Source organism: Kogia breviceps, chromosome 3, assembly GCF_026419965.1.
Source record: "Kogia breviceps isolate mKogBre1 chromosome 3, mKogBre1 haplotype 1, whole genome shotgun sequence".
NCBI lineage: Eukaryota > Metazoa > Chordata > Mammalia > Artiodactyla > Physeteridae > Kogia > Kogia breviceps.
The window spans coordinates 24,776,697-24,789,860 of record NC_081312.1 but is presented as its reverse complement, the minus strand read 5'-3'; the positions used below and the strand labels follow the sequence as shown (position 1 = coordinate 24,789,860).

Here is a 13,164-nt window from a genome sequence, read left to right as displayed (position 1 = left end):
CGGCAGGCAGACTCTCAACCACTGCGCCACCAGGGAAGCCCTGCTTGTGTCATTTTTGCTAACATCCCATTCAGCCAAAGCAAGTCACATGTCTGAGTTGGTGTCAAGGATTGGGTGTAGTAATGTTAGATGGTAAAGTGCCTAGAGATAGAGAGAGGTGAAGAATTTTGGTCATTAACACTAGAATTATTATGTGCATAAGGCAAGCAGAGAAATAGCAATGATGGTGATGGTAAGAGCTAACAGTTATTGAATGCTTACCGTGGGCCAGTTTCTGCTAGGAGCTTTATGTGCACACCCCCACTGACCCTGAATCCTCACAGCAAACCTTTAGGTACTAGTATTACCTCTCCTGTTTTACAGATGAGAACACTGAGGTTCCGAGGGATTAAGTAAGTGCCAAAGTTTACATAGCTCCTAAGTGGTGAGCTGGGATAAGAATCTGGCTCTGTCTGACTCCACAGTCAAGCTCTTAACCAAATTTCAGAATACCAGGGCAGAGGGCAGGGACACTGCTTGAAATTTACTGGGGAGAAACTCAGGACAAATAATAGGCAGACCCATTTCATGCAGAGGTTGGTAAACTCAAGGAATGTGTCCCTCTCATGAGTATTCACTGATGCTAGCACCTGTAAGGGATGCAAAGGTTGTAAGACTCAGTCCCGAGTTAGTACGAATGAAAAAGGCAAATCTGTTCAAGAGAAATTTGTGTAAATGACAGTTTCTTTGTGGCTTTTTGAAAGGAAAGTAGGAGATCTGAGGGATAGCCCTTTATATGTTGAGGCTGGTATGGTACAGTGGTTTTGAAACTGTCCTTTAGGACCCTAGAGGTTTTGATGTTAAAATCTTGAGAACCACTCTGGAAGTCAAGGTGGAGGAAAGGGAGCTTTCACCTCCCACTGCTACAAAGCAACCCTGCTTTTCACTGTCATATTTTGGGTTTTGATGCATTACTTCTTCTTTTGGAAGAAATAGGTGTCTCAGTGACCTAGGAAAGGAAAGCCACTGTTCTCATGGAAAGATCCCTGGACAAAGGGTCCAGATCCCTGGGGTCTGGTGTCACTTCGGCACTGCCCGGTTGTGAGATCCTGGACACCAGCTTGACCATCCCTAGGGTCCTTCCTCCCTCCCCCGCCTATAGAACGAAGGGTTTGAATCAGGTGATCTTCACTGTCTTCTCGAGCTCTGACGTTCTTCATCTTCAGGGGGTGCGGGGCAGCAGCAGTACCTATTATATTGTCAGGAACGAGATACTAGAACTGGTCTGCCAGTGGTCTGACCCAGAAGTCTCTCCCTTGAATTCTTCTTCCATTTGCTTCCTCACCTTAGTCGGGTCAGCAAACATTTATCATCTGTGACTCACTGTGTGCCAGGCACCATACCCACATTCCTGCAAAGCTTGTAAGCTGCTCATAACTTGCCCTGATCTGGGAGAGTCCCAAGAGTGCCCCCTAGCTGTGTCGAGGTGGCCTGGGGGCCAGACCATGTAGGGTCTTGCAGACCACAGGGAGGATGTTGGATTTCATTCAGAGTATGTAGAGAAATTATTGGAGGATTTTGAATAAGGAAATAATGACTTCCATTTTGAAAGGTCACTCTGACTACCGTGTAGAAGATAATCCCATAAGGGGCAAGGATGGAAGCAGGGAGACCCGTTAGGAGGCTGGTACATGGTCTGGGGAGAGGGAATCGTTGGTATAGTTAAATTGATCAGAGTGTAGCCAGAGCGCTCCCCCTTTGAGATCTTGTTGGCTCTCTGGGCCAAGACTGGAATGTCCTGACACGGAGTCAGGGAACCCTGGGCAGCCTGAATGTGGAGAAGAGGAGTTGGCAGAGCCGCGACATGGATTTTGGAGCCAGACCTGGTTTTGCCCCTTATTAACCGTGTGACTTTGGGAAAATTATTTGATCTCTTGGGGGTCTCAGTTTACTCATCTATAAAATAGAAATAATAATAGTTACTACTTCTTAGAGTATGAGATACTTGGTGTATGCCTTGCACAGAGTGAGTGTGATAGGAGTGCTTGCTGTGGCTGCTGCTGTTCTTTTATAAGATGTGTGTGCTGGGAGAACCGTGTGGCTTTCCAAAATCATGGGAGGACCCAGTTGCCATTGCCTTGGTCCTGAACACACTGATCAGCTCTGCCTCCTTCTTGGAGCCTGTCCTTAGCCTGCCCCAGACCCCCAGGCTCAGCCCACACTCCCACTGTAATCCTTCCTAGAGATGGCATTCCCCGTCCCTGCCCTCACGTGCTCTTCTACCCTCACACTGCCATCGCGTCACACTGCAGGAAGCGCAGTCTGCACCTCGCACCTCCAAGGTGCGCCCCACAGATGGGCTGTGTCAGGCCCTGCATTTGCCCCGTAATTAAGCTGGGGACTCACTGGTCTCTGGGTCTGCACATCTCGAGTCTGTCCAGAGCCTTGGTGAGTCCTTTCTGCTTTACCCCTGTCAGCTTTGGCACCACTTGCTTTGTTAATGGAGAATTTGTCACGTAAGGGGAAGAGCTAGCACAGTGGGGGCCTTACTGTGCCCTGGAAAGAGAACAGAGAGAGCCATCCCAGCAGCCCCAGACATGATTGCCGGGCAGGCTTATTTCCTCTTTTCTGCATCTCTCTCTGCATCTCTTGCATGTTTGATTTTTTTTTCTCTTTGTGTAGAGAGAGTTGGCTAGGAGAAAAGACCATAAATTGCACTCTTTCTGGGCTGGTGCTGCGAAAGCTGGATAAGATTGTCTTCCTGAACTGAATAATTTCCCTCTCCCCCTACCTCAGTTAGACAGAAGATGAGCTGAGCACCTAGTTGATTTTTCCCTCCCTTTCTCTTCCCCGTTTCCTCCCCACGTCCAGCCCTCCCCTCTCCCCTTCTCCCTGTCCCCTCATGTAAAGAACTCACTGACTCTCAATTGAATCCTTTTTAATGGTCCCAAGAGGCGAGGATCTTGAAGGGTGATTATCTTCACTATAAATTATTAACTCTCCCAGCAGCCAGATGGCTTCCCAGCCCATGGCTTGGAATTCCGGGCTGGGAGGCCCGCTGTCTGGGAGAGGAGGGGACAGGGAAGGGAGGAGGATGAATGAGGGAATGACCACAGCCTCTTGAGTTCCTAGCTGCACCTGGGATGCTGGGGAGCCTGTCAGCACCTTGCAAGGCCTGAGTTCTGTGGTCTGTGGGGAAGAGTTTGTCGTGGTTGCATTTTGCCCACTAGAAAACTCAGGACACCCTTAGGATGGAGTAAAAGTGATAGGAGGGGCAGAGACTAATGCCCTGAGTTGCTTTTAGTATGAACCTTAAAGGATTGTCAGGCATGGTAAGAAGGCATAATTATTACCTTACATTGTGTAGTCTTTTACCTCCTTAGGTGTTCATGACATCCCGGGAGGTGTATGCATAGTTCTCCCTAATTTACAAGAGAAGAAATAAAAATTGCATAGATCATAGAGTTTCCCATAAGGCCACTTGACCCACAGTTAGTGGAAAGACAGAGCCTCGTTCTGACTCCAGTCTAGCGGTCTTCTCCCCACAACAGACTTTTCCTCAGTTGCCTATGCCTTGTATCCTTTAAGTTTCCATGTAAGTTCCCCCTCCTCTGAGAATTCTTCCCTGACCACACTGGGCCAGAGTCCTCTTCTGTTCTTCTGGACTCTACTGCACTTCATGCAAAGACCTATTTAGTACTGGATACGCAACGCCAAAGGGTTTCCAGTCTCTTCCGGGATATCTCCAGTGACGGGGTAGCCCACTTGATCTGAAGGTGGTCTGTGTGTAAGATAAAGACACAAATACTCTTTCTAGAACTTCCATTCACTAGACAGAAATTCTGTCCTTGAGAGAACCTGTGGGTTCTCCCTTCCAATTGAAGACTGCCTCAGGCCCCTGAAGATACTGCTCTTGCTACTGTCGAGTTGCCTCTGTACGTCCAAACACCCCTGTACCTCCAAAGGTTCCTCGCACGAAGACTCAGGTGTGACACTTACCATTGTCTGTGTCATTGGGATGAAGTTTGAAAGATGTCCATCTGTCCATGTTACTCTCCCCGAGCAGGCCAGTTGAGGCACCAACATCAGCCATGCTGCTAGGAGGAAATACAAGCACCAAAGGCAAGTAACAGCAGCAGCAGCAGCAGCAGCAGCGGTAGCTAGCATTCACCTGGTGCTTATCTGTGCCGAGCCCTGCTCTCTAAGGGCTTTACCCTTATTAAGTGCCCTTCTGTGGTGACTCACTATTAACTCCATTTTACAGATGAGGCAGCTGAGGCTCAGAGAGGATAAGTGAGTTGCTCCAGGTTACACAGGTAGCAAGTGGTACATCTGGGATTTGCACTCAGGAGATCTGGCTCCAGAGCCCATGGGTTTAATCTCCTTGAAATGGGCACTTACTCTAATGCCTGTGTTCTGTTTGGACCTTAGAGAGTGACACGGGGAAGGAGAAGCTGGGACGAAGTGAGAGAGTGGCATGGACTTATATATACTATCAAAATAGATAGCTCGTGGGAAGCAGCCGCATTGCACAGGGAGATCAGCTCGGTGCTTTGTGACCACCGAGAAGGGAGGGATAGGGAGGGCGGGAGGGAGACGCAAGAGGGAGGGGATATATGTATACATATAGCTGATTCACTTTGTTATAAAGCAGAAACTAACACACCATTGTAAAGCAATTTATTTAAACATCCAATAAAGATGTTTAAAAAAAAGAAAGAAAGAATATGTGCTCTTCTGTGAGATGCATCCATGTGGCTGTCTGGACATGAAGACCAATTCTTCTCAATGCCGTATGGCATTTTGCATGAATAGATGACAATTTACTATTCCATTCTACCGCAGATGGACATTTGGTTATTTTCTAGGTTTTGCCTATTATGACTAATGTTGTTACGAAGATTTTTGTGCATGTCTTGGGTTGGACATATGTAAGCATTTCTGTTGGTGTATACCTAGGAGGGGAATTATGGAGTCATGGGACAAAAGTATTCAGCTTTAGTAGCTATTGCCATGCAATTTGTACCTCTGTGCATTTTAAAAGTTAATAAAGTCCCAAACTACCCTATGAGATAGATATTATCATTCTCTGTCTCTCTTTCTCTCTCTCTCAGATGAATCAAAGACTTAGAGAGTTGCCCAAGGCGAAATAGCTATAGTAATGACAGTCTGGGTTTAAATCCAGCCCAGCCTGATGCCAAAGCCCATGCTCTGCCTCCCTACCCTGAACTACTTTCATATCTCGGAGAGAATTCATGTCTTCACTCCCACCCCCACCCCCGCCTGCAGTAGAGCCTTTGCTGTTGAGTTAAGATAGAGGGTACTGAGTGTGAGGGGCTGCCCTAGTGGTGTAGTGTCAAGAGGGGCATAGTTTAGTTGACAGAGTGGATCTCTGAGGCTGTTGTGCAAGGATGAGCCTGCATCCCCCTCCAAAGCACCTGGGGATAGAGCATGCCCAGGGACATGGGCAAGAGGGGTGTAGAGCATTGGTGGTGGGGGTGAGACATCTGACATGTCTCTCAAGTCACAGGGAGTCCTGCCAGGCATGAGTGGCCATATGAAATGAAAGCTTCTGTTGATGTGTCAACGACAGTATTTTTTTAAGGTCTAGTATTAGGAGTGTATCAGTCAGGACTCTTGGTCACAACCCATCTAAAACTTACTTAAGCAAGGAGGAAAAAGAAAGTTTTGGTTCATGTAACGAAAGTCCCAGGATCCATTGGGCTTCAGGTCTGGCTACATTTAGGTGCTAAAACATCACTAGAAATCCATCTCTATCCATCTCTCGGCTCTACTTCTGTGTTGTCTTCATTATTAGATGAGATTATCTTGAATAGTAACAATGGTATCTCTCATCAATTCTGGATTTCACTATAGTTGTTTGACAACGAGGTAAAAAAAAAGAGGGCCCTTCTCCCAATAATTCCAGAAAAAGTTCCAGAGTAAACTCCAGTTTGACTCAGTTTGGGTGACAGACCCATCCTTAAACTAATCACTACGGCAGGAGATTGGAATGTCCTAATTGGCTAAATTGGGTCACAAGATCTGGGGTTTGGATGAAGCCCACCTAAAGGACCTGGACTCAGATTGGTGGTGAAAATCATTTTACCTTCAAAGGGGGGCAAGGGGTATGGTGAAAGGGAGGCAAGTAGAACCAACAGAGAGCCATTATAGGGACTTTCTGGTCCTGATGAGGGACATTAAGAAGGATGCTGATGAGAAGTTTCAGAGCAGGGGTCCCCAAACCCTGGGCCACAGACCAGTACCGGTCCATGGCCTGTTAGGAACCAGACCGCACAGCAGGCGGTGAGCAGCGGGCCAGCGAGCGAAGCTTCATCTGTATTTACAGCCGCTCTCCCTTCGCTCGCATTACCGCCTGAGCTCCGCCTCCTGTCAGATCCGGGACGGCATTCGATTCTCAGCGGAGCGGGAACCCTACTGTGAACTGCGCATGCGAGGGATCTAGGTCTCGCGCGCGCTCCTTGTGAGAATCCAACGCCTGAGGATCTGAGGTGGGGCTGAGGCGGCGATATCAGCCAGTGCTGGGGAGCGGCTGCAAATACAGATTATCATTAGCAGAGAGGTTTGACTGCACAGAGGCCGTCATAAATCAGTCGCTTGCAGACTCATATCAAAACCCTATCAGCGGGTGGCAAGTGACAACAAGCACAGGGCTCCCACTGACTCTGCATTACGGTGAGTTGTATAATTATTACATACCACAATGTAATGATACCAGAAATAAAGTGCACCGTAAATGTAATGCGCTTGAATCGTCCCCAAACCATCCCCCCTGCCCCGGTCCGTGGAAAAATTGTCTTCCACGGAACGAGTCCCTGGTGCCAAAGGGTTAGGGTCCGCTGTTCTAGAGGAAGAACTGGCAAGCCCAGTCTGAGGCACTGAGGACAGTAATCAACATGCCTTCCCTCTGATCGTGGTTCCAGAAACAGGCCCCACTTTCCTCTGAGTCTGTCAAGGGAACAGAGGAGCTGGAAGGAGGGAGGTGGAAAGGCACATGGCAGCCAGATCTTCTGAGCTGTGCCGATGGCAAATAGCCCGTGTGTCGGAGTTGTGTGAGGGCCCCGCCGCCTCCTAAGCAGCTGGATCGTGAGACGTTTGCAAAGATGTGAACCCCCACCCCGTAAGAAGTATGCCATTTAATAATTTTGTAAATTAGCTGGCAATTAGATAATGTCACTCACTTTCCCTCTCCTGCTGGATTCTCACACAGTAGACAAGCATTTTGAACTTCTGCACCAGTCTGGGCCCTCCACGTGGGCACTGGAGCAAACCACCTGCACGTGCGGCTGCCTGGGTCTTCCTGCGGCTCAGGAGAGGGTAGCAGTTGGCCTCCCCGGTAAAGAGCGCTCCCTGGCTCCCATTTTCCCATTTCTCGAGCCTCGCACAGCCCTGCCAGAGGGTTAAAGAAGGCCAAAGGGTAAATGACTGGGGCAGCTGGCTCGAGACCTGTGATATTATAAATGTAAGGTCATCCCTAGCTTTTGGCTGGGCCACTGTGGCAATGTTCTAGAGGCCACGGGAATGTCCACAGTCTAAGAAAGAAATGGAAGGGCTTTAGGAGAGAATGTGGGCAGACCATAGGGTAAGTCTCGATTAACCCAATTCTGATGTTACCCGTCCTGAAATCAGATTCTACCTGGCGCCGGTGGGAGAGAAAGCTTGGTTTTCCTCGGTTAGCCTTTTTGACTCCCCAAGATGCAGGCAGGGGAATGTCAGTATCTCCAGCGCTGGTCCGGGCTGGAGGGGAGGACTGCCAATCTGATGGAGGAGACTCAGCAGGCGGGATAGAGTGGTCACCCCTAAGCAGGCTGGGTAAATTCCCATGATCCTCCTCACAGCAAGCGGTCCTGGGCAGCTTAGTTCTAAACTCGTGGGTTACCCCAGATCACTAGACATGTGCTGCTTTGTCCTGAGGGGTCATCTGAGGTGGGCATCCAGGGAAGTGTGGAGGCGCAGGAGTGCCGTCATTGTACAAAGCGGGGTGGTGTGGAGACCCCCGCGTGGGACAGAAGTCAGATGATCCTCAGCAATGCTCTTCAGCTTCTGTTTTTACTGTTCATTCTTCCTATACATGTTTCCTGAGCTCCCACTCCACGTCAAGGCCCTGTGGCAGCACCATGGTGAAGCAGTCCTTGCCCCCAGGTTGCTTCCCAGGGAGCTTCCAGTGCCTGGACTCTTTATTGCTCTGCTTTATGTCTCTAAAGTACACTTTCCCCCACTACTTTGTGATGCCCCTGAAGGCGAGAACCATGTCTTACTCTGCTTAGATCCAGGAGTGGCTGGAAAAGATCGGAGCTCAATAAGTAGTTAGACTGAATTGAGCAAGTCATTTAATTTCTGCAGACACATGAGAGGCTTGCAGGGGCCCAGAGGTGAGCTGACATCTAGACCAGTCTGAAAGCTTCTGGAGCCACCCGCTTAGAGGGATTCCCGTCTCCCTGCTCACCCATATCACTGAGCCCTCCATCTGAACGTCCTCCCGCCGAGGGTCCCACTGGCTTTAGCCTCCTGAGCCTGGGCCTTGCCTGAGCTGCGCTCCTTGGTCTAAACGGGCAGGACGGGGAGTGGAGAGGGAGGTGCAGCAGCCAGGGTGGCGTCACTGAGAAAACACTTGCCCAAGCCTCTGGGGCTCACACACCGTGGGCTCCATCACATACCACGTGATTTTCACATTCCCAGCTCATTAATGTTTCCCGGCTTGGGACACTCCTTTGGAGAGGCTTGTGCTTCGTTCTCATGCCTGCCTTGCTCCCCGCTCTTCTAAATCAGATGCATGATAGGGGGAGGGGACAGGGGAGCTGCTGTCCTCTGAGCGCTTTCCCTGAAAGTGGCCCCTTTTCAAAAATTTGATGGAAGAAATACGTAGACGTGGCAGATGTTAGGACCGGAAGAAGCCCTCTTTGGGGACAAACATCTCCTCTCTCCCCTGGGATGTTTTGCCTTGGTTGGTATAACTCACCTCGTACGACGATCACGTTCTTAGAGACTAGGTCATCACTCATTCTCTAGCTGCCTGATACCCACCTCTGGCTTCCTGGCTTCCACTCACTCCACTCCAATAGCACCAGCCTCCTTGCTGTTCTTCAAACATACCAGCCTGCTCCAGGCTTAAGGCCTTTGCACTGACTATTACTTCTGGAACATTCTTCCCAGATATTTACGTGGCTAATTCTCTCACCCTCTTTGAAGACTTTCCTTAAATCTCATCTTCTCAGACTCTGATTTGTGATGTTTGCCTATTTCCGGGGTGTAAATATTCCTAGCATAGTTGATTTCATGCTACCAAAGTGTCATCAACCAGCTCAAAAATTTCTGAAATTTTAGTAGTTGGTTCTTACATTCCGCGTGAGCTGGCACCTCCACACTGCTGTGCCCATGTTCTAATAAGCATCTCTTGCACCCCTGGAGGTGCCCATGCCACGCTTTGGGAAACACTGCATGTACAAGACCTTTTATACAACAGAGGCTTTCCTTATGATAGATTTAATCAGCCTCTTTTTGGTTGGGCTTGCTTATTCAGGGGAAATAGGTGTTTGTTCCTGCTTAAGGAACAGTGTTTTCCTCTTCAAAGCAGGGGTAATAACTAGCTTTGCTAATGTGGTCATCATAAAAATAGTGGACAGTAGTCTGACAGAGACCATGGTGAATTATCAAACATGCCTATTAATAGGCAGCAACTTGCATAGCTCTTGGAAATTGCACTCATTGCTCTCATGTGAACACAGAAATCTCCACTCGGCTATGTGGCCGGAGTCTGCTTTCAGAAACCAGATCACCCCCTTGACTGGGTGCTGGTGCATTTCCAATCAGTATAAGACACGCATAATATGCTCTAGGTCTGTGACATTCCTTAACTGTTCATTTATTGTCCATTCTGCAGTTTTTTTAATTTAAAAATGTGTTTTAATATGCTATCCCCTCTTCACAGACATATGCACACTCACACGTACAGACACTTCTTCTCGTCCCTTCCTACTGAGAAATAAGGAAGGAAAGAAGGTAGTGTTTATTGTTCACCTACTATGTATGTAGCCTCATGCTAGAATCTTCCAATACATGGTCTCATTGATTCTTCTCTCCAACCTTGGAAAAAGTCTTTTATTTTCTCTACTTTATAAATGAGAAAATAGAAGCTCAAATAGATTAAGACATTTTCTCAAAGTTCCACATACAAGAACTAGGATTCACTCAGCCTTTTTTTTTTTTTAAGGCTCAAAACACATATTTTTTTCAATAAGACCTTTCCCCCAACATTTAGGTAAGAGATGAGTATTTTTTTTGCTCCTTACTCACCTTCTAATTTATTTTCACTGATGCCTATAAATATTTCTCTCAAAAATTTAAAGGTGAGGGTTTGTCTTAGGGTGCCTACACCAAACACTGGATTGTCAAATTGAAAAAGAAAAATCTAAAAAAAAAAAACCAATGTCATGTTCATGTCTTTTAATAGGTAAATGAGTTAAAATTGTATGTGTGTATTTGAGTGGATAAAATGTTAGCACTTATCTTAAAAATAAATTTTGTCTAAGTGACCCTGTGATATGAATATTGTAAAGATGTACTGATATGGCTTTGGGGGTTTTATACTATCTTTGCACATGGAAGAACTGATTGCATCATTAGGAGCTGAGCTTGGGGTCCTGATATGGCTCTGGAAGAACCTGGGCCCTCCCTTCTGTTTGAAGCACCAAGCACCGTGGGAATCACTAGAATAGCCTGGCTCACAGTCAGCGCTCCATCGCTATTTGTGAAATGGGATGCAGTCTTTTCCTGACATGTGGCCCTAATCTTTGTTTCCTTCTCCCCCACCCTCCCCTTCATCCTGCAGGTCTTTGCTCTGGAGTCCTGGGAGGCAGGTCATGGGCAGGACTGCCTCTGGCCTGCACCATGAAGTCTGAGCCTGCTTCCACCCTGCCCCGGGCCCTGCTCTGCCTGAACACTCAGCTTCCAGCTGCTCCCTTCCCCGCAGCCCCCTGCTGCTAGGAGGAAGACCTTCAGGACTGTTCCTTGGCCTGTTTCTACCTTTCACCTGACTCACCTCACTCCTTGCTCCTCCTCCATCACGGCCTCCCTGACCCCAGCCCTCCCCCCGGCCTCCCTGGCTGGGGTGTTTGGGGGTCCATCGGGAGGACGGCATTGTTGAAGGCTTCCACCCGCCGTGCACTTTCTCCTCCTTGAATCAAGGCCTCCGGATCCACATGGATAGCTGAGATCTTTTCTTGGAGAAAGACACTTTTTGCACCCTCACTTTCTCAACCTGATTGTCCTCCTCCACTGCTGCCCTGTCTTTCCCCTCTTTATTGACTTTCTTGCTCGTGTGCCCATCTGCGGCTGTCTTGTTCACGTTCCCCCTTCCTCCCCCTCTTGATCTTCGTGCGTGTGCCTCCTTCCCCTTGTGTGTCCTCCGTCCCCGACCCGTCTCCTCTTCCTCTCTCCCTTCTACTGCAAAGGGGGATTTTCCCCCGAGGGCCGGCCCCTGCCTGTCTGCCCCTCCGGGGCTTGATTCCGGCAGCCACGATGAGCTTCACCATGCATTCGGTTTTCTTCACCCTGAAGGTGAGCGTCCTGCTGGGGTCCCTGCTGGGGCTCTGCCTGGGCCTTGAGTTCATGGGCCTTCCTAACCAGTGGGCACGCTACCTCCGCTGGGATGCCAGCACGCGCAGCGACCTGAGCTTCCAGTTCAAGACCAATGTTTCCACGGGGCTTCTCCTCTACCTGGATGACGGCGGCGTTTGTGACTTCCTCTGCCTCTCCCTGGCGGACGGCCACGTGCAGCTCCGCTTCAGCATGGACTGTGCCGAGACCGCCGTGCTGTCCAACAAACAGGTGAACGACAGCAGCTGGCACTTTCTCATGGTGAGCCGTGACCGCCTGCGTACTGTGCTGGTGCTTGATGGTGAGGGCCAGTCTGGGGAGCTGCAGCCCCAGCGGCCCTACATGGATGTGGTCAGTGACTTGTTCCTCGGCGGAGTCCCCGCAGACATACGACCTTCTGCCCTGACCCTTGATGGAGTACAGGCCATGGCCGGCTTCAAGGGATTAATCCTGGATCTCAAGTATGGCAACTCAGAGCCTCAGCTTCTGGGGAGCCAGGGTGTCCAGCTGGATGCCGAGGGACCCTGTGGTGAGCGTCCCTGTGAAAATGGTGGGACCTGCTTTCTCCTGGATGGCCACCCCACCTGTGACTGTTCTACCACCGGCTATGGTGGCAAGCTCTGCTCAGAAGGTAAGGCCCTCTTCCCTATCCCTCTGTCACTAGAGGCCCACCCACTGGGTTGGTTAAGGACCAAGACCCCTGACGGAGACCAGCTCTATCATTGAAGTGCACCTTTAGCTGCATGTCTGATTATTGCGTCCCTTTCCCTGAGGAGGTGGTAGAAACCCTTTGCTTGCTTTCAATGGAAAATCCATCAGAACTCAGCAGCAGAGAATCCTGACTACTCAACCAGGGGCTCCTTACGCAAATATTTGGCTGTACTCAAAAAGCTAGATAGAGTAGACTAAAGGATGTGTGTCCCAGCTGAGTTCCTTCCACCGCAGCGCAGCTTAGCAGGATGAGCCCAAGGTGAGAAGTCAGATAGAAATGGGCAAAGCGGTTATCTCTGGCCCTCCTGATCCCTTGAGAATTGGACCCCTGGGGATAGATGGGAAACTCCCCGTCACTTCTTCCCTATCGTCCCTAACATAAAGAGTGCCTGTGCAGAGAAAAATGAGGCAGATGGACTGCAGGTCCACACTTGGCCCTGCTGTAAATCTAGCCCTTCAGCTGCGCCCCTCCTCCTGCAGCCTTATGGAAGGTGTCTACCAGGTGGACAGGGCATCCGGGGATGGGACTTCTCGCCTCCTTGTTCCAGCACTAGAATTTTCCACGTGTGGTTCCTTTTTCCTGTCCTCTCCTCTCCTCGTGCAAGAAGGCACAGACAGGAGCGCTGGCCAGCCAAGCCCCTAAGGGAGCTGGCAATACTCAGCATGGCCTTGGAGAACCTCCCAAGTTCAACTACAACTTCCCAGGGGGAGGGAAGGAGGGATTCAGGCCCAGGGATTTAGGCTGCCCTCACCTTTTTTCACCAAATTCTGACTATTTGGGATTAGGAGAAAAGTGGTCTAGACTTTACTTTGACAAATACTTAGATTCCAGATCCCTGGACTCACTAAAAGCCTAGA

At 49.4% G+C, this 13,164-nt stretch overlaps 1 protein-coding gene across 24 annotated transcripts in view; it reads left to right on the top strand.

The window, feature by feature from the left end:
* NRXN3 (neurexin 3) overlaps window positions 1-13,164 on the top strand; it is a 1,710,573-nt gene that overhangs the window by 56,657 nt on the left and 1,640,752 nt on the right. For all 24 annotated transcript variants that reach the window (XM_067027973.1, XM_067027953.1, XM_059057591.2 and 21 more), the window contains exon 2: window positions 10,829-12,226. In XM_067027973.1, the coding sequence (XP_066884074.1) occupies window positions 11,518-12,226 (709 nt within the window). In that variant the 5' untranslated portion in view covers window positions 10,829-11,517. The remainder of the gene's footprint in view (window positions 1-10,828; window positions 12,227-13,164) is intronic.